Genomic DNA, 21,492 nt, shown 5'->3' on the forward strand with positions numbered 1-21,492 from the left:
GCCCTGGATACCAACTTGAGTCTTTATGGTTAGCAGTCGAACGCTTGGTTTATTATTATTTTTTTATGAAGGGGTTGTAAAATTAAAAGTAGACGAATCATTTATTGAAGAAGAAAACACAATATAGAGTAATAGACCAAGATTATAACAATTTGGGGGGGGGGGGGGAGCGATGTAACTCCGTAAGACTAAATAATAAAATACTAAAAATCAAATATGATATTTTAAAACACCATGCGACAGAACCGTTACACCTAGTACGCGCGTTCCTAGCAACGCTGCACTATTGACGCTATTAAATGTAAAGCTAACGGTGGGAGATTAATTCGCTTAGGCTTAACGCCAAGCTACACAAAAGTGTATGGATTTTTATGTTTCATTGATTTTAATAGTTTGTTGTGAATCATTGGTGACTTACTGACACGTTGCGTTACACTTTATGTAGTCATTTTGCACTTCTTTAGCTTAAAAAATGTTTAATAATAAATAATAATTTGAAAATTTCATATTTTGTTAATGATTATTAATAGCTCTTATTATAAAACCGTTGACTTCTCGGCTAAGCTAGCTTCCTTAAGCCGTCAGTAATAGTATTAATGAAATCCTGACGACACACATTCGCACGAAAGTATCAATAAATATTCATTAAATTGTCGTGATTTTAAACATGTGGTTATTAATAAGTGACGAGCGAAGGTGACAAGCGCTGTGGTGTGTTGATAAATAAAAGAACGAGAAAAATCGATTGTGTCAGTTGGATAACTTAAGCGAATAGGCAAACTTGTTTGTTTTTGTTCATAGTGTAGGACGTAGGTGTTTCAGGTAGGTAATGTATAAGTGGCTTATGTAGATCTATGTATGTATGTATGTATGTATATATATATATATATATATATATATATATATATATATATATATATATATATATATATATATATATATATAGTTTGGGCCATATAAATATAGACTATAGCTTTATATCCCCTTCCTACACGACCTCAGGGTTTTTGTCTAAAACATTATCCCAGGCATAAAAAAAGATATAGTTGGTGTTCTGACGTCGTATACCAAATTTCATCTCCATCGGTCAAGTTTTATGCAAATTATGACATGTGTACAAAAATGACCACCGTGTCGGAAGGGGCTATAGCCTACATTCGTTCTGTAATTTGAAAATGACTCGACAACATTCTCAAATGATAATTTATTTATTTTGAAAATTTAGTATCGTTCATGCTTCAAAGCCAAGGTTAGTGCACATGAAAGATTGTTGATGCTTTAATCGATTTTTTTTTTAAAGTTTGAAATTATTATTTCGGTTTAAACTCGAGTATAAGCACTTGAGGTAAGATTGACACATTTTTTTTGGATAAACTTGATGCTACAACTTAAAGAAATATTTGACGTTTATTAAAGATAATTTTTATCTTTATCTACACACGGCATGATTTATCAGGCCTAATATTTTAGTCTCGACATTCAGCTTTCACGATAATCTCAGTCGGGATTGCTTAGATCACATAAGCGTCAGAGAGTTCAGTTGTATAAGTGTCAGGGGGTATGGCCTTGTCAACGTGCTGCGTCAAAACGGCCCGTGACAAAAAGCTCCCGTCAAAACGGCCTCGAAAAAACAAAATCCCCGTCAAATTAACATCATCAAAAAGGCCCGCGACAAATGGACCCCGTACTAATGCCAAAATAATTAGACTTCAGTGGCATAGGAAGGAGTTTGTTTTCAGGGATTAACAATTATATAGAACTATGTACAGAAACACATTCACACTCTCTCACACACACACGCGCACACACACACACACACACACATATATATATATATATATATATATATATATATATATATATATATATATATATATATATTTATATATATATATATATATATATAAAGGGTATATAAAACGCGGGGCAATTGTTATTTTGATCCTGCTTAGCTAGACTGTTCTATACTTAACATAGCCATATTTTTAATCTTTGTCTCGTTAGAGTGTCGAAATACCAATGTAGGCCTAGGCATAAGTGTATAGCGTTATTATTGCCACAACGCAGGCTTCCACTATTCTTATTACGGTCGAAATATTATGAATCTCCTTATCTGACGGCTGTGCCAAATTTTATTCAATGCGTGTTTTGTGTGTGTTAATTAGATTAACCCTATTGATTTATGAGAAATTTTAATAGCTTATTCTTTTATTTTCGGATTAATGTCTTTTGCTATGATTTTGATGTATAACTATGTGCAGAGTTTTTTCCAGGCATCTCTTCCGGGGAGCAGAGCGCCCCCCCCCCCCTTCCGAAAATATCAAGTGCCCCCCGGAGAAAAAAGTCTGGAAGAAACACTGACTATATGTGATGACAAATTATATGTGGATATAAGTTTCACACATAACCATAGCTAAGTTAGACCAGGTTAACCTGTAGCCCCTACTGTGACATAGATAGCTGACAAGAGCTTTCCAGTCACCTCTGTTTTGGGCTAATCTCTCCAACTGTCCCCAGGTGTATCCAATCTTCTTGGTGTTTTTTCCATGTTACATCTCAATGTCTTCCTTAGTCGGGCTCTTTTCCTTTTACCATGTGGGGACCAGTATTGTTATGCTGGCTTCCTGCGTGAGTAGTCATTTCATTCACAAATTTCTCCTGAGGATCTCTTCTTCAGCTGGCAGTTGTTTTGTTCGCTGCCATAGTAACACATTTCAGGTAGTGTTCGGCCAGCGCATTCGAAGGATCTTTCTGAGGCATGGGTTTATAATTATTGTATTTTTTTTTCTTATTTGTGGCAGTTATTTTTCCTTGTCTTAGCTCAATACAGTAAAATAGGTTTTTTTATACTTCAGAACCCCAAACACTTTTTAGTTGGTTGAAGACTGCTTTTTCCTTGCCGTCCTTTTATGTAAGCTTCTGTCCCTCGTTGCTTATCAGCAATACTTCAAGTGTTGGTGAATCTATCTACTTCTTCTAGGGCTTCTTCTGCCAATGTTATAGGGGTGCTGCTTGATGCTTTGACTTTGAGGACTTTGCTTTTCCCTCTGTGGGTGTTCAGGCCTAGGTATGGAGAACAATTAGCACCTGAGGCGTTGGGACTCGGAGGCGCGGGTGCGGAACGCACCGGGTGACACCATTTAGGGGGTGACACCAAGAAAAAAAAGACACTCGATCTTGCGACGCCACTGATTAGCAATGTTGGTTTAATCTTTCAAATTGCTGATATGTGTAATGAGAAAGAAAGGTCAGGTCATCAGCCAAACCCAGATCACCCAGCTTGTTCCCGAGTGTCCAATGGATACCGTTTCTCTTTTTCTCTATTGACATCTTCGTAGTTCAATCAATGGATGGTAGGAACAATAAAGTGAAAGTATGCAGTACTGATATTACAAGGAATTTCTATCAAATGACGTGCAGTTTTTTCAAGCATATCTATTCCCACCTCCCCCGAAGCACGGCCGATGTCTCCATGGACGAGATTTTTAAAAAAAAGTTATTAAATAGAAAATATATAGCCTCATTTAACCATTGTTTCAAGTAACCTCACTGGGGTCAAATGTCAGGAAGAAACCCTGATGGGCTGATGTCTCCAATTTATTTTAAACGATGGCAGCTTTTTGTAGGTTCATAGTCAGATACTTTTTTGGTGTGTACGTGTGGGTGTGTGTGTATGGGGGGGGTGGTCTAAGTAATTGTTATATATAACGTCCTATGGGGTGGCCGTTTATGTCCAAACGAAAGAAAATGTGTTGTAAAATGTGTACACAATCCCTTAACGGTGGCTATATTAGATGTACACCTTAAACCAGGGGTCGGCAACCTTTTGAAGCGGAAGAGCCAAAAGTTACAATTTTCAATATTTCCCTGGTTTTAAAGAGCCACTAACATTTTTTTATTTCAAATATTTTTTTTATTAAGATTATTAATATTTGTTCGAGGAGCTGGAGAGCCGCATCTTGATATCAAAAGAGCCGCATGCTATGAAAAAATGTCGTGGTTTAAGGCTTAAACCACGACATTTTTCATAGCTTTTTTTTACGTGTGAAGAAGGTAGATGGGAGAAAAATTAACTAACTATGCTTACAGTTAAGCGTTCTCATTTTTGGACAGCCCACTATAATTTAAGTCATTATTTCCCCCCCCCCCCCCCCCCCATAGTAACTTTTATACGTCACAAAATCCCGAGTTTTATAAAAAGATCCCAATCCTTGCCTGACTGTGTAAAAGCGCCACCAGAGTATAGCCGAGTTATTTGTCGGTAAAAAAAAAACAACAACGTGAAAGAGCCTCGTTATTCATGCACAATCAGCCCCTTATGTTTCCCTATTCAATCGATCGATATCTGAGTTAAAAGCCAGCGTGATTTTGGCGCGATAAAAAATCGAACGCTTATTGATTTGTTTCGCCATGAAGGGGCAAAATGAAGAGGCCAGTATGCGTTCATGTGTCAACCTAAAGAAATACAATACAGTTAGGTCGAGGCCATTACCTTTCTGTGGATTTTTTTATTTATTTTATAAAGCAACCTCTGATTTAAAAACCAGTGAAATAAAACTTGACCTTTATTTTGTTCAATGTAAAAGTGTTGGCTTTTGTGTATGCACTTCTTTTCACACTTGACCTTCCATTGGCCTCAAAGAAGGCGAACTTATTTTTAATCTCTTCAGAAATGTTGACATCTAACAGGCATGATCGAACAGCTTTTTATTTTCGTTTAAGTGTGTTTGTGGCTCTTCGTGAACCGCAGGGGCATTAAAGACCGAATGAACGGCATGAATGTTTATAACAGGCTAGGCTTGTATTTATGATCTCATTTAAAAAAAAGTATTTTGGATTTATGAACATCCGCTGTAAACTTCAACAGAGATTTAGATAAAAATACATAAAGGGTAAGTAATACTTGAAAATCGTGTATACACATGTATATATATATATATATATATATATACTAGGCATGCTGCCCTGCTTCGCTTAGGCTTTCGAAAACATTGAGAATTTGAATGCTTAATTAATTCGCCCGAAGGTCGGTCTACGACCTCAAGAGTTATGAAGAGGTTCCTCCGTGGACATTTTTTTTCGATTTATAGCTCATATAAGGTACCGGTCAGTCGAGGTCAGTTTTGACCCCCACATCGTAGACTTTTCGGCCAACCGGCCCCCGTGTTCTGTCGCACCAAGGCAAGATCATGCCAAATTTGAAGCGCCTGCGGCGCCGGGAAGTGCCCTATCGGACACCCGACAATCTAGATCTAGATCTAGATTCCTAAAAGAATTTTTTTTTTAAGTTTAGCCCGAGCATAATAAAAAAGAATACATTAACCAAGTTGACTTGCTGTGTCTCGAACCCGCACCACCTGCGTGGTTTAATGTACACTAACATCTCCGCTATTTAGGCACCTTATAAAATACGGAGAATGAAACACGTATTTTAAAATCTTAACTTACGCGAATATGCCTATTCTTTCAAATTAATTTTTTATCCCAAATTAGCCAGTTCCAAACAAAGATTTTGTATAAAATAAATAAGTCTTGAAATAGTTTAGTCCTAATATAGAAATTTATTTTTGGAATTGATTTTAGAGAAGTTAGAGTCTAAATCTAGATCTTAGCGTCTACGTCTAGATCTAGTTATTGCGTAGATTTAGATTTAGATTTAGTCTAGATCTAGAATCTCTAGATCTAGAATCCAAATACATAAAATAAATTTTATGAGTTTAGGCCGGAAAAATTGTATTGTATACATTTCATAGTGTACGTAGATCTAAATCAAATTTGAATGAAATAGTTCATTTCTTTTCATTCTTAACACGGCAGATGACGTCATTAGTTAATGTATAAGCAATAGTGACGTCACAGTTTTATGCGTTCTTTTTCACATATATTAATGCTTTTCCGGTTGCATAAATAATACTGTTTCTCTACATTCGAATACGCCTTTAATTTTTATTTTTCTTCTTTAAGTAAAATTGTGGTTATACATTTAAAACATCTAACATATTATTTTCAACAAAAGTCCGTAAAAAGTTCTCCATATACCGCTGCCGATTCTGACGTGATGTCCGGCGAAAATTTTTTGCGGACAGAGAAAGAGAGAGAGAGAGAGAAGAGCGCACATGGCCTTTTATAAATTAGGATATATATATATATATATATATATATATATATATATATATATATATATATATATATATATATGTGTGTGTGTGTGTATAGTATGTTCATATAACAAAGCCATCTTAGCAATTAATTTTGTTACAGAAAATAACGTCACACATGTCTTAGCCAGGCCACCTGTACAAACGTTCTGACCTGGGAGGTCTTTTAAGGCATTGGAGCCTAACGGTTAGAATGTTGTGTTAGAATATTTCTCTAACGACAACGGTCATGTGGATATGTATTAAAATTATGTGCTGCGTAATTAATTGTGCATGATTTAATTTTAAAAAGATCTATATCTGCCTACGATTTGCAATGCAATTTAATTTTACCAATTCTAGCGGTAATAATAGGTCATACTTAGTAGCTACTAGTTTCAAATAACAAAAAAAAAAAAGAAAGTTTTTTTCTGTCGGAAATTAAAAAAAAAAAAAACAACCAACAAATAACACCTATCCTATCTAAATCTCTTTATATGTATAGGTCTATATGAAAATGAAAGTATGTGGGTTTGTAATATATGCATTACTTCACCTTTCATCCGATCATCTGCAAAAAGCAAAAACTAATTTCGGATAATCGACGCCTCGGCAGGGTGCGATTTATAGCCCCGCGTTTTCCCCGTGAGCCCTATGGCTCCTACGTTTGATTTAAAGAGTGCGATACACTATGGATACAATGGGTTACTAAATCGAATAAGGCTCGTCGTCCGGCACCCCTGGCAAGGTTCGATTTGGCACCCGGGATCTACTGTGAGAACTATGGCACCTACGGTCTTTTAAAAGAGTACCACACACTATGGTACGATCGGCTACTAAAATCGTTGATTAAATCGAATCAGGCGAGTTCGCCGGCTTCCGGCGGTGGTCGGGTGATCTGCAGCTACCCAGGCTCAACATTGAGCACAATGGCGCCTACATTCGATGATTGAAGCGAATCAGGGGCCGTACCTGGAGCCTCTACGTTACTGTAAATGGTGGCTCCCTAAAGCGCCACAGACGTCACACTAAACCGAGGTGTGTTCTAATTCATTGGCGTAGCGAGGCCGGGTGTCACCCGATGCGGCACTTAATGGTGTCACCTCCCCCCAGAGGCCTAGCGACCCTTCCCGGGGACAATCGTTCATTTTTCTATTTGCACCCCCCCTCAAACTTTCGATTTGCACACCCCCCCCCCCTCAAACTTTCGATTTGCACCTCTTAAAAGACTATTTAACACTCGAATTAATCACTTAATTATTTTAAGTGGAATTATCATTTTTCTCTATATTGTGCTATTTTTTGCCTTGGTGTCACCCCCCTAAATGGTGTCACCCGGTGCGGTCCGCACCCCCGCTCCCCCCCTCGCTACGCCCCTGTTCTAATTCACTTTTACGGAGGGTGATTTACGTACGTACATTCAATACTTTCATGCAGTACGCTCTATGACGTCTGGGCGATAGCGTGGACAAACCCGCTAATATTAAAAAAAAAAAGTTTATTGGTATTATTTATATTCAAATCAGTGAGTTAAAAAAAAAACAAGGTCACACGTCTAAAAATACATCATTGATGAAATCCTCTAAAAAATTGTATCAGACCACAGCGACGAGCGGGACGTGTACGCTAGTATTGTCATAAATTAAGATGTTAAAATTCGAAAAAAAAGTGGAAGCCGAGTTATTTTATCTGAGTTTACAGTGTGGACTTTCGTTTTACAGTTCTCATTTTACTATTTCTTTAGATTTAAGATGTTTTACCCGCCAATTAAAACTTATTTAAAACGCTATTTTAAAAAGTCAAACCTGCTATTTCTTCTTAGACCTAGATCTAATCTAGATCTAGATTTATAAAAAAAAAATACACGTGGCTGTACAGCGTGGGTCAGTGGGTAAAAATGTCCCGCTTGCTGCTGACTTGATAAATAAATGATGATCCCAAACAAAAAAAAATAATTCATCAAACAAAAGCCAACAACTCATACTGCCCTACACTCATTTGTAGAGTCTACATAATTATAGTACATAACACTAGCCTATCTAGTCATCTAGATCTATATAATATTATTAAGCAAAAGCTTAAGTCTGGATGATTTTCTTTAATGAGTCTTACTCTTACTTCACTTAGGCTTTTAGGCATATATTGGGGGGGGGGGGGGGGGATTTAGACAGCCCCTACCCTTTCCCCCTGTTGGCGTCCTAGAAAATGTAAAAATGTATAGATCTAGATCTAATTTTTTATTTATATTTATATCTAGAAATATTATGTAGGATATGTAGTGTAGCATATATTGTGTTTGCTATAACATGTGTTGTTGTTGCCCCCCTCCCCCCAAGAAGTTTCTAATGAAAGAAACCCTGGTCTGGATCTACATACAACTGGATAGGTATGGCCTACATCATGAATACCTTCACTTTTTAAAAATTTATCATGCTTATAATTTAGACTCTGTTTAATAATATTTCACAGAAACAACATGACACAATGACTTAGTCACAGGAGTCTACTTTAAAAATGTAAAAAACTTGGATTACAGTTAAACAGTGAAATGCTACATAACTACCATATGAATTGCTTGTTATGCCCTGACAAATAAACAAAGATGACTGATGTAGAAGATAATGGCTGGAGCCAGGTACATCAATGTGCTTCTGATGGCTATTTGATGTCTCTAGAAAGATTGGTAGAAAATGATGGAAGTGTTCTGGAATTAGAGACCAATGACAACCTTAAGCAGACACCTATTCTGCTGGCTGTTAGAGAGGGAAGGGAGGATATTGTCCAGTATTTGATTAGAGCAGGGGCTAAGGTAACATTTTATAATAGTAATCATATTCTATTCTGCCAAAAGTTTACTTAATTTGTTTTAACTTATTGGAAATAACAGATGCTAACAAAATTCATTTATTGTAATTTACTCTTTAAAAAAAGAGTTTAAATTATACTGCAGTTGTAGGCCCACAAAAACATTTTTGTAATTTAAGTTATTTTGATTAGGTTGAAGCTGTGAACACTTTAAACCATGGTATCGTTGACATTGGAGTGATGAAAGGACATTATTCACTACTCCAGAACCTCTCTCTCCTTGCTCTGCCTAAGCTACCAGTATGGAAGAATTTGTTTAAACTTTTGTCATCAACTTCTGAAGAAGAGGTAGAGGCAGCTGGAAAATGTTTAGATTTTATGACTGGAAGTAATGCAGAGAGTAATTTGAGGTTAATTTATTTTTGTCATCATTATAAATTCTTTGTTAATTAAATAGAAAGTCCATAATATTTTGTTAAAGTATTTACATCTTTTTTTTAAAAAAAGCTTAATATTTTGTTCTTTATTTGAATCAGTAATATTGTTACATCTTATTATTTTTGACAATAAAAACAAACAAAATGTTATCCTTCTTAATAATGTGTTCCATTCTTAAAAAATGTGAAAATTTATTCACTAGCAGTAGCAGCTGGAAAAGTTTTCTGGATAATAGTGGTATAACAGCAGTTGTTAAGTTGGCCAAATCTACAATACCAGACAATTTTAAAATTCATGCATTCCATGCCCTTTTCAACATTTTGGATCAACAGGAAGTGCAGGTAAAACTATTTTAAGGCCAATAGATATTTATTTAATCTTTTGTGAATCTATAGAACTTTGGGGTTTATCTTGACAAATACCAGCATTACAAGAGTTCAGAATTTACAATAATTTATAATGAGAAGCATACAATTCAAACAGAAACAATTTCTTTTGCTACTTTAGGAGCAGTTTATGTCGTCAGATGGAGCCTCAGCTCTTATTCATTTACTCAAGTCATCTCACACTCCAGTGATCAAACTGTGTTCTGAAATCATCATGAAACTTTCAACACATCCACAGTATTCAAAAATTTTAGAGCAAGCTGTTCCAAGTTTACTTAAAGTCAGTATCCTTTTTTTTTTTTTTAAATTAATGTAAAAACAACTGCCAAGATAACAAATTTTTTTACATTTTTCTTTTAGAAATTTTTTTTTTATTTAAGTGATGAACCAAAATATTCTTAATTTAAAATTGTTTTAATTAAAACATTTTAGTTGATCAAGAGTTGAAAAATGTAATGTTACTATAGGATGAAAAAAGAAACTACACCATTTAGTAATCTTTCAAATGTATTCTTGTAGGTTTTGCAAAGTGTTCAAGAAGAAGAAGTATGTGTTCCAGTTCTGCAGTCCATCAGCAACATTGCACACTCATCTGAAAAATTACGCAGCTCTGTAGGCAAAGTACCAGAACTAATTTCCACCATCTCACTTCGGCTACAGATAGCCAGTCTACCTGCTCTTGTGCTTGCTCTGACAAACTCTGTTGCAAATATTTCAGATGGGAATTCTGACAACCAATGTGCTTTTATAAAAAATAACATAAAAAAGGGAATTTTAAAAATTCTTTCTACACAGATGAGGAACAAAGAAATTCAGGTGAGTGTGTAACAAAGTTATTTAACTAAAAGAACTAATTAATCAGATTAAAATGTAAATGTATATTTAACAAAATGAGGTATCAGTGAAATAATATTAGCTATTAACGCTGGTGTTTTTCATTAAAAATATTAATGTGTTGAAAACAAATTGTAAGTCAGGGCTTATTTATAAAAAAAAATGCACTAGATCTAGGCACTATTTACTGGTGTGGTAAAATATTAGTTTTCATCACCTCATGTATATCAGGCAAGTGTTGCTGGTGCTGTGTACAAGCTTGCAGATTCAAATGAGCAGACACAAAAAGAGTTGTCTGATGAAATTTTGTTAAAAAGTCTCATGGACATGTTGAAGAAGACAAGGTAACTATTATAAAAATCATAATAACAGTTTTATTCCACCAAATGCTTTTCCAGTATAGTCTATTTATATACATTTATTGCTTGCCTTTTCGCAAACTTAATTGTTTTAGCCTTGTACTCTTTTTAACATTATGAAAATATAGAAAATAAAATTTTTATTTTATTTTTGAACTAAAATACTCATTTAGAATCCTTCAACAGATATATAATCATCTGTATGGCAAAAATAGTTTAAAAAATGTTCCATCTTAAAAACGTTTAACATAGTATTGATTATACTTACTACAGAGTTGAGGCTCTGCAAGAAAAGACTGCTATGGCTGTTTGGGCCCTGGCCGGAAACAGTACAACACAGAAAAGGAAAAGGGCTCGTGATATAGGTGTTGCCATGCTTATTCGGTTTCTACTTTCCAACTCTGAAAACGTAAACTTTATTGGCTCTGAGGGCTTGGGTGTTTTAGCCCAAGGTCCATTAAATCAACAGTCTGTTATTGGGAAGGCTAATGGCATTCTTTCTTTAATTGATCTTCTCAAGTCCCAGCATGACCATATAGTCCTCAGTGTGATAAGGACACTAAGGTAAGCACAATAAAAATAATTAAGTTTTTTTTACTATTGTGAAGCTAATTTTTAAAAACTTCAAAGGGTGTAAAAAAAAAAGAGAAATTTAGGATATTTAGAATTCTATTTATTTTCTTTCTGTAGGTTTCTGTGTTTAGGGGTTGCACATATTCCTCATAGAGAAAACCAGAATTATGTTTCTCAATGTCAAGGCATTAAATACTTAGTGGCACTTCTGGTCCATGCCTCTAATGAATTAGTGCAAGTTGAATCTGCATACACCTTGGGATGTGTTTCTTTAGGTAATTATTTAGTTCTAAATTCCACCTTATTTAAGCTATGCTCATATGAGTTTCATTAGTAGAAATGGAGCTTTTAAAAAAAATAGCACTATTAACTGTAACTTAAAAAAGTAAAATAACCTCCTACAGGTGGGTCATCAAAAACTTCATTTTTTAAGTAGATTTATTAATTTTTTATTCTTATAGCCTATATAGGCCTAATATAATTACCTAAAAGTTCAGCTTCTTGCATGAATAAATTGTGCAAACTAAATTTTATATGTGTAAATGAAGTTATTTATATACTGATTGCAGGCAATAAAAAAATCCTTGAGGAAATATTAAAGAATGGAGACTTTAGCTACGTGAGAATTCTCAAAATGCTCTACTCCAGTCAGGCCATTGTTCAACTCTTGGCAGGGTCAGCTCTCGCAACATTTGCCTACAACAATTTGACGCAGCAGAAAGAAATAGATCAACAGGGTGGCATTCGCTTTAACTGCTTTGTTCCTTTCTTGAAATCTGATGATGAATACTATAGGTGTAATGCTGCTTTTCAGGTTAGACCATTATTCATGAAAAATTTTTGTGGACGGTAATGGTAGTTAAATAGAAATATTCCCCAAATATTATAAAATCTATAGCATAAGTTATACAAGTATGGATTTGGTTTCTAATATCTGTCTATACTTGAATTGAGCCTGGATGACTTCATATTATAAAGGATGGAAAAAAGGGAGATAATTTCACAAAATCTTGAAACCTGTACAAATATTAAAGTATTCTTAAAACATTGTACTTTAAAAAAATGTATAGACCTATTTCCTTTTTGCTCGTGTTGAGCACATGGATATAGCCAACAAATCAAACAGATTAGACTGTTATTTAGATAATAATATTATACAGCAACTCTGTTCCACTTCAGGTGGTTGTACTGGCTCGCATTATTCCTGATGAAGAGCAAGCAAGGGCCTCTGCTGTGGGTATAAAGTTATTAATAGATCTTCTAGAAGATTCCCAGTCTGTGCACATACAAGCTCTCGCTGCAGACTACGTGGCTAGTTTGAGTCATACCAGGGCAGGTTGGTTATAAATCCCTTATCACCTTGTTAATATAAAAGATTTGAATTTTGATCTGAAGTTAAATTTAAATGATAATGAAGCGTTAACGTGAAGCTTTGTAAATAAACACATTCCTAGACATTTGAAGCAAAGGTTTGTTAGGAAAACCCTCAAATGAACAATATATATATATCATATATACGTTGTGATTTAAACAGATATTTTTGTCTACTTTTATAAATAGATTCTTTTTATTTTTTGCCCAGAAAATAAAAAATCTGTTCTTATAATTTAAGTTTATAGATTTGAAAATAACTCACCTTATATTTGCATTATTTAATCTTCATGTTTATCAAATATTTGTTTTTAAGCAAATACAAAATATTAACTCATAGCCTCACACTATTTAGGTGTGCCTTCTGCTATGGTGGCCATTGATGCTGTAGAAATTCTGTGTGAACTTCTCTGTTCCAGTAGTGAAGAGGTTAGGGGGACAGCTGCCATTGCTCTTTCATATCTGTCACATGATCACAAAGGAAACAGGAAAATTCTGCATATGTAAGTTGTTCATGGCCTAGTAATTTATGCTATTAGGAAACCATTTAAAAAGAATAACAAAATATGAATGCGCAGTCAGAAGTACTGTGATGTAGGCTACTTATACAAAAACTAAGTTTACCAAAACTATATGGTGCATTATTTGAAATCATTTGATTACATTGATACTATTCTGCTGTCTAGAAAATATTCCAATAATTGCGTATTAACTTAATTATGAAGTTTTATAAATTTAATTAAAACCTTTATTTTTTAACTTATCCCAACAAGTATAAATCTTAATAAAGGTCATCAAATACTTTCATAGAGTCAACATATTTCCCCAACTTTTTATTATCATGTTTTTGCTTTTTTTCACATTGTATTGCAAAAATGAAGAGCATTTTCTGTTTGCACAGATGTAGAAAAGATCCATATTTGATGAAAGAGATAAAACGGTATGCCAAAAGTGTGGCTAAATCATTGAACGAAGGCTGGCAGCACTGTAAAAAAATAGGACTTCCTCCCATCCAGTAAGTGTTTAGTTAAATCCACCAAGTCATACTTAATAACTAATCATTGCTATAGCACTATTTTATTTTTGTCTCAGATCCAATGTCACCCTGAAAAGTATTATTAAGCAAGATTTCACTAACATGTTAACTCTCGTGACTTAAATGGTTTTTAACATTGACTTTCTCTCCCTCTCCCCTTCTTTAAAACTTGATTTTAAAAGCTACTAATAAAGATAACTGAATCAAAGAGCAGAGATAAAAAGCTTATCAGGGCTTTAATTTTTATAAATAAAACACCATGGTTGATGTCATTACACAATTACATTTACAGTACTTTTTTGTATGATTACTGTTTGGGCTAGGGCTCATACAAATATGATGTGTTCCTAATTTGCTTTATGCTGTCAGTTTTAAATTTAGAATTCTGATTCATTCTGCCATTCAAGTGAAGAAAATGTACCTGTCGTTCAACACCACTTACCTCCCTTGTTCTTATCCCTTATCTAAATGCAATTCTACTTTTTGACTCAACAGAAATGGAAGAATCAACATGGTATCCCGGCCTACTTCCATTCTTACAGGACTAGACGAGAATGTCCACAGCTTCCACAATTCTTCTTCCAGCTTAGAGGAAGACAGAACCTCAATCCCATCACCGCAAGTAATGAGCCGTAGAAATTCTTTACACAACAAACCTCAGTCTAGCCGCTTGAGCCACAGATCCAATCATTCAAGAATGTCTCTGATTGAGATTCTGGAGGAGAGCTAGCATGACCTATTTAAATGTTTTAGATGATAAAAGAAGCAGGTTTGATGTTGAAGTGTTAATCTATGAATATCTATTTACATTATCTCGTTGTTTATAAATGACTGCTGAGTGTTATTGGGCACATTTTTTCCAAACAAATTATTTAGGGATATGATGTCATGTAAGATATGATCTAAAAATAGGTACCTAAAAAATTGTGTTTTGTTTTTTCCTTGTTAACTGTAACCAATTTCTTCAATTATTAAAACAAAAGTGTTATTTTATTAGCTCAATCATTTTTGAGATTAAAAAAAGATATTTTTCACTCTCTGACTCATTTAGTAGTAGATGTTTTTTTTTTGTTATTTTAAGGAATTATTTCAAAACCTAAAAGTTTAGATATATCGAAGCATTTTTCTTAAAGCATGCATGGGTACTTGACATAAATGAATTAAGTAAGTATTTGTAGAGCAAACTCTCTATTCTTTAAAAAAATATTTTTTGGCTTGATATATATTTTGTGAAATAATGAAGTTGTATAAAAAAACATAACTTTATTTTTCAATTATAAATATGGACTGAAATTATTTTGTCTAATGATTATTTATCCCAAATTACTAAGTTCATGTATTTATGAAAATATTGTTAAAATGTGTTTAAATGCTCTGTACCAAAACAGTATTAAATCTCATGATCAATGTTTGTGGATTTTTTCATTAGTTAAATAACTGGGTTAATATATATTGGCCTTTCAATACACACGAGTTCGCACCTCCTGGTTGGCAGTTTATAAATTACTTTTAAACAATGTTGAAATAATTGAAGACTTTAATTAAACCATTTATAGCAGTCTTGTTTTACAAGATTTTCTGATTGTATTCTAAATAAGGTTGTGTTGGAAATAAAATGTAAATAAATTTTGTTACATATTTTATATATACAGAATTTTGAAATAAAAAAATAAGCACACTGTGTGTAGTTACTTAACCTGAATTGTTGTATTTACTAAACAGATTCTAAATGTAAGTTTGTGTTGAAAATAAAATGTAAATTTTAAGATTGTTACAAATACTTAATTTTTAAAAATAAAAATTATTCATGTGTGTCGTTGTTTAATCTGAATAGTTGTATTAATTAACACTTAATTGGGTACAAAACAAATAGTTTAATGTCCAAAATCCTATTTATATCATAAGACCTTCAACAAATGTCACTTATTTTGATATTAGATATTGCATGTTTAATAGATATCTAGGCAGAATGCTATTGTAATAGCAAATAACCACACTTCACATTGAGTTTACTTTTACTTGGTTGTAAAAATATCAGGACTTTGTGAAAAGCTTTCCATTTACCGAGGGCGCACAGAGATGAAAAACTAAGAGAAATGCTGTGTTACGTTGACTTTTTTAATAACATCATGGTCATTCTTCATTTAGTCTCTTTCTTATTTTGGACTATAGTGACCAAAATCTGTTATCTCTGAAGGGACAAAAAAAATCTAAATGGTTTTATCTGTTTGTGCCATAATACAGGAAATGTATGTGAACTATACATTTCAAATACCAAATCAAAGCACCCCAAAAAATGACTAGGGCAACTATGGAATGGCAATGTAAAATGTACACATGATATGTAAAAAACAAAACCTTCCACCTTCAATAATAAAAACTGGGTCTGAAGTGGTTGAGTGTAAGGTCAGAAAATATCAAGACAGAAGGATGTCTTTTGATACAAAACAGAAACATACATTAAAATTAAAAAGAGACTGAGCATACGTTTGTGTTTTTTATTTGTATAAGCAACAAATAAATAAAAGGTGAATATATACTAAAACTTGTTAAATCACAGCTGGTCCTGTAAACCAAACGTTGGTTATTTCACAGTACTACATTACATGAAATCACTTGGTAAAAAGTCTGTTAAAACCGCACCCATTTTTTTGTCTTCAATATTTTGAACACTTACTCAGGTTTTGATTAATTTTCAATAATAAATTAAATAATAGCTTTATAAATATATCAAATTAGTGATTTTAATTTTAAGTGATATCTTAGGTTAAAAATAAAATGGGCACGCTTATATTTTTATAAACTGATTCAGCCTCCTTTAAATGTAGTGAACTACTAGATATTATGACTATTGGTATATATAAATATATATAAATAAATCAAACTAAAATTATTATAAAAATCCTGGTTAAGATTGTGTATCTTGTGTAAATCAATATGAAACAATATTGTATTTTTTTTTCCCGAATCAAACACTTGGGTACAACCACAACAGAAGTAAAAAAAAAATCTTGTATTAATTCTAAAAGTTATAGTCATTACCCCTAACAACTTTAAAAAAAAAGTATGATCAACAAAACGATACTAGTTAAAGTACATCAATTTATCATAAATATATATATGAAACATTGTCCAATAATGTCATATAACAATAATTTTCAAGGATTTACATGTCAGAATATTGTTTATTTTTTGTAACAAATAAATCATGGAAATATTTGAAAAAAAGAAAAGAACAAAACAACGGATCACAGATTTGAAAGCTTTTACAAAAATAAAGTAAGATGTGCATAATTGTATAAACATATACATAGGCCTATAACATTTGTACATGATTGTGTGCAAGCAAAATTATATGTATATAAAGCACACATTTTATCCTAGATCATGTCTACATTTAATAACAAAGCCAATAATTTAAAACATGACAAGTGATTTATTTAAATTCTATACCTCAAGATCCTGTCATCTTTGATCAGACTTTTATTTCTAATGATGTGCAATCACAAAGAGTCAATCTAAGCATATCCCATCAACATTTTTGTAACATATACACAAAATATTTGTCAAAAAATATAATTGACCCATAACAGATATCAGTGAAGTAAAATGTATTTAGTATGAACAGACCTGATAGCAATGTACACAAATATTTTCATCAATAATGCCAAGTAAAGGAATGAAATACAATAGATCAGAATTAAAAAAGTCAAAATAAAATTTAAAAAATCTTGTCAAATAATACCTGGAAAATGATAAAAACAATATGTAACAAAAGGCTTAAAAGTATATTAACAGATCAGTATGTGCTTTTAAACGGGGAATAAAGTTAATTTTTTAGATATCAACAAGACAGCCATTTACACAATCTCATTTACATATTTATACTGGTGAAAAGTGTGTAAACATGTTTTATACAAGTTATTTATATATTTATTTGTGTATTACATTTACATGGTTAAAAATTTAAAGTAGTGCTATGCCGTTTAAAATATATTTTATAGTTACAGAAAAGATCCTTTACCTTGGTATAATTAAAATTATTGGTAAATTTCTTGGTTCTGTTAAAATAATATTAACAGGTACCAGTTAATAAAGGTGGGGCTTGAAAACCACTTTTAGATTTGGCAAACGAGACTCCAGATCAGCCACAGCTTGTGGTGTTAGGTTGGAAAAGGAGACATCCAGGTGTCGAAGCCTTTTGCCTTTCTGTGAAATGATTTTTAGACATGTATCAGTGATGCCATCACACTGACTTATATCCAGGCTTTTCAGACGAGGACAATGGTTAATGATCTCGCCAACAGCTGTATCTGTGATTTTACTGGCTCTGATGTTCACATCTTCCAGGCTTGGATTGTGGTGGGCAATCACTGCCAACGTTTTGTCAACCACTCTGGGCAAACCATTCAGGAAAAGACTGCGCAGCTCTTTAAACTTTACTGCTTCAGCCAAAGCCAAATCTGTAAGCCTTGAACAAGATGAAAGATCAAGAACTTGAAGACGCTCCAAGTTTGAAAGCATGAACATCTTTTCTCCTTTTTCTAAACTGGCATGGGCTTTGGCAAGACAAGATCTGTGTTCTTTTATCAAACCTTGCGGCTTGCGAAATATTTTGCTTTCTCTTTCCCGAGTACAGGGACATCCATCGTGGTCAAAATCAAAAGAAAACTTGGGAACAATTCCATTTTCTGGTATATAACCTAGTATTCCAACATCTGAGATTTCCCTGCAATAAGGGAGACGAAGTGTTTGCAGCATAGTGAGAGTTCTGGTAATTGCATGAACTGCAGAATCTGTAAGCTTCAAACATGAGCTCAGATCTAGGTGAATTAACGCATAATTACTGTTGCACAGTTGAATGACGAACTCATCATGGATATCAGGACAAAATGGCATAAACAGGCTAGACAAGCGAGGCCCTTTACTGCACAGACCTTTGATTAGGTCTTTATCATGCAGGTTTATAGCTTCACCAAGATCTAGGTTAGAAAGTGATTTAAAGTCGCCAAGCGATTCAATATCACATTCACCCAACTTGGGGCACTTCCTCAACTTAAGGGTATGGAGCTGTGGGAGGCATTTAGCAAGATAGCTAAAAAAAGATTTGCTTTTCCCAATCTCTTTACAATCACTTATATTCAAAATTTTCAAAGATTGTTGCTTTGAAACAAACATAACTAGCCCTTTGTCAGAAATTTCTTGACAGCTCTTGAGTGAAATTTCATCTAAGACCAAGCCATCAATCTTTGCCAGTGTATCCAGGGCGTTATTAGGTATGTTGGTGTAGCCGAGATCGATCGCTTTTATTCTCTTTGACCTCTCATAAACAAACTTCAAGATGGTTGAAAACTGGAGCATCACAGGGCTGCTGGGGTCAAAGTTGTAGTTGGTACTGCCAAAAATGATTTGGGTTGAAGCTAGAGAAATTTTCTGAATATTTGGTAAAACACTCACAAGCCTTAGAAACGTGACATCTGTCATGTGCCTCAGACATTCCAACTTCAATTCTCTGACGTTAATCAGCGACTTCTTCAGGGCATTCCTATCCAGTTCCCCGGCCAACAACCGGCCAGACAAAAACAGATGGTCACAGCGAGATAAGTCCAGTACAATTAAACTTGAACATTTGCTTAACAGAGACACAAGGTTTTCTTCTGAGATTGACCGGGTGCCCCAGTCTCCAAAATCTATATGGGTCAACCTTTGCGTTATTAAACCAAATGGCAGAGCATCTTTTTCTGGGGGCTTGCATTTTACTACAACATTTTTCTGCAAAAGTGGATGCAGTGATGCACTGTACCAATTCTTACAAACAAGAGATGCCTCCTGACGATCAGAAAAACTAAGAAATCTTAGAATATGTGTGATCAACTGAAAAGAAAAAAACAAACAAAATTTAAATCCAATATTGTCTGTAAAGCAACAACATCAAATCAAAATAATTATTGCACACGCATCAGATAATATCATAATGAAGAGGGGACTAACAAAAAATTATCACAAGATAACAACAATGCAAAATAGATGTTTTATACCGATCTTTTTAATTCCTTCAACAGATCACTTTAATAACAGACTTTAACTAACTAACAGAACCCTCAAACTGGCCATAACTTCTTTAACTGACTTGAAGGAGTTAACTCAGTAGCGTAGCGAGGGGGGGGGGGGGGAATGACATATGTCCCCCGGGCGCCGACCTTAGGGGCGCCAAAAAGGGTTGGAAAAAAAACTTGAAAGGTTGAGGGGGGAGGGGGTGCAAATTGAAAGTTTGAGGGGGGGGGGGGGGGGGGGGTGTGCAAATCAAAATCTTGAGGGGGGGTGCAAATCAAAATCTTGAGGGGGTGCAAATCAAAAAGTTTGTCCCCGGGCGCCGGGAAGGGTGTTGCTACGCCTCTGAGTTAACTTATGAAGTATATGAAACCTAAACGCTTTAGGCTAAAGGGCACTAAAGACAGCTTAAATTACTTTTCAAGGGCCAATAGGCAATCTAGGACATCTACAACTAGTGATTTACTAGTCTATCGCCTGATCTATTTAAATGAAATTGTTTTAATTATTATTTTCAGTTTATATTTAACTAAGGATGATATTTAGAATTGACCCTTTGAATCCAGGATGGAGAGATGTTCTGCTAGGGATACAAACTACAAAGAGTCGAATCAAAATATTCTTAATATTGACAGATGTTTTAGGTAAAAGAGTCTAGGGTAAGATCTAGTCCGTAGAGTTACGGTAACAAAATAATTTTTTTTTAATTCTGCAAAAACAGTTTGTTTTAGTTTTATTAATTTTTTTTATCACTAGAATTTTGTAAATAAACATCAAAACATCATGGTGTTACTAAAAACAAAAAAACAGTTTAACAATTAGATCTAGATTCTATTAATTTTTTAAAAACAGTTACATTAGGCATGAGCCGCATTAGGCCTACATTTTTAGTTTAGGATCAGGTTTATTTTATTTTTTTGTAAATTCGAACAATATGAAATATTATTATAGATTTTAGAATAATTAATATTATAGAGCTATATTTAATATTTCTAGATCTAGATCTAGATACAAAATAATAATTAATAGGCCTAAATAATTCAAAATATTTTTTTAAAATCTTACCTCTGATGGTAAACACTCCATTTTTCAATAAACTCTAAAAAAAATCAGCTTGTAGATCTAGATCTAGAATCTTAGATCTCCTTTAAAACTCGTTTTTACTTTCTGTTTTTAGATCTAGACTGGACTCTACTCTAGTGAGTACTTTGATGTAATTTTAAAATTATTCTTTAAGTTTGTTACACTTGTTACGTAAGGCAACCTAAGTCTAGTTTAGCCTAACAAAAGTGTCCACAGTTTTTGATCTCGTGCCCTAAGTTTATCTTTATATTGTACTGTTTCCGGGTCTTGTGATCTTGAATAAGTACATTTTTTTTGACCTGCTTAGACTGCTGCTTTATTTTATAACGGTGTGGAAACTTAAAATGCTAAATATAGCACATTTATCTAAAAGTTTAAAAAATGAAAGTCATATTATTCGCCACAGAGAAAGCATAGAG

At 33.7% G+C, this 21,492-nt stretch overlaps 2 protein-coding genes across 7 annotated transcripts; one reads left to right on the forward strand and one right to left on the reverse strand.

The window, feature by feature from the left end:
- The first annotated feature begins 294 nt into the window (after positions 1-294).
- LOC131939766 (ankyrin and armadillo repeat-containing protein) lies at positions 295-16,077 on the forward strand. Of its 6 annotated transcripts, none has more exons than XM_059298255.1 (14): positions 295-359; positions 8,607-8,946; positions 9,135-9,352; positions 9,583-9,721; positions 9,888-10,046; positions 10,286-10,582; positions 10,832-10,944; positions 11,233-11,523; positions 11,650-11,807; positions 12,102-12,346; positions 12,712-12,868; positions 13,259-13,406; positions 13,805-13,918; positions 14,435-16,076. In XM_059298255.1, the coding sequence occupies exons 2-14, from the start codon at positions 8,740-8,742 to the stop codon at positions 14,667-14,669; spliced, it is 2,481 nt and encodes an 826-aa protein (XP_059154238.1). In that variant the 5' UTR covers positions 295-359; positions 8,607-8,739; the 3' UTR covers positions 14,670-16,076. The 6 variants fall into 6 exon arrangements, with proteins under 6 accessions (XP_059154238.1, XP_059154243.1, XP_059154237.1 ...); XM_059298260.1 differs by lacking the exon at positions 295-359 and adding an exon at positions 468-822 and having other exon boundaries at positions 9,589-9,721; positions 14,435-16,077; XM_059298254.1 differs by lacking the exon at positions 295-359 and adding an exon at positions 468-822.
- A 348-nt stretch (positions 16,078-16,425) lies between these two features.
- LOC131939767 (F-box and leucine-rich repeat protein 13-like) lies at positions 16,426-21,115 on the reverse strand. Its single transcript, XM_059298261.1, has 2 exons — positions 21,056-21,115; positions 16,426-19,813 (listed from the first exon to the last, which is right to left on the reverse strand). The coding sequence occupies exons 1-2, from the start codon at positions 21,074-21,076 to the stop codon at positions 18,029-18,031; spliced, it is 1,806 nt and encodes a 601-aa protein (XP_059154244.1). The 5' UTR covers positions 21,077-21,115; the 3' UTR covers positions 16,426-18,028.
- Positions 21,116-21,492: the final 377 nt, after the last annotated feature.

Source organism: Physella acuta, unplaced genomic scaffold (assembly GCF_028476545.2).
Source record: "Physella acuta isolate Inbredline_101_S28 unplaced genomic scaffold, ASM2847654v3 ptg000292l, whole genome shotgun sequence".
Taxonomy (NCBI): Eukaryota; Metazoa; Mollusca; class Gastropoda; family Physidae; genus Physella; species Physella acuta.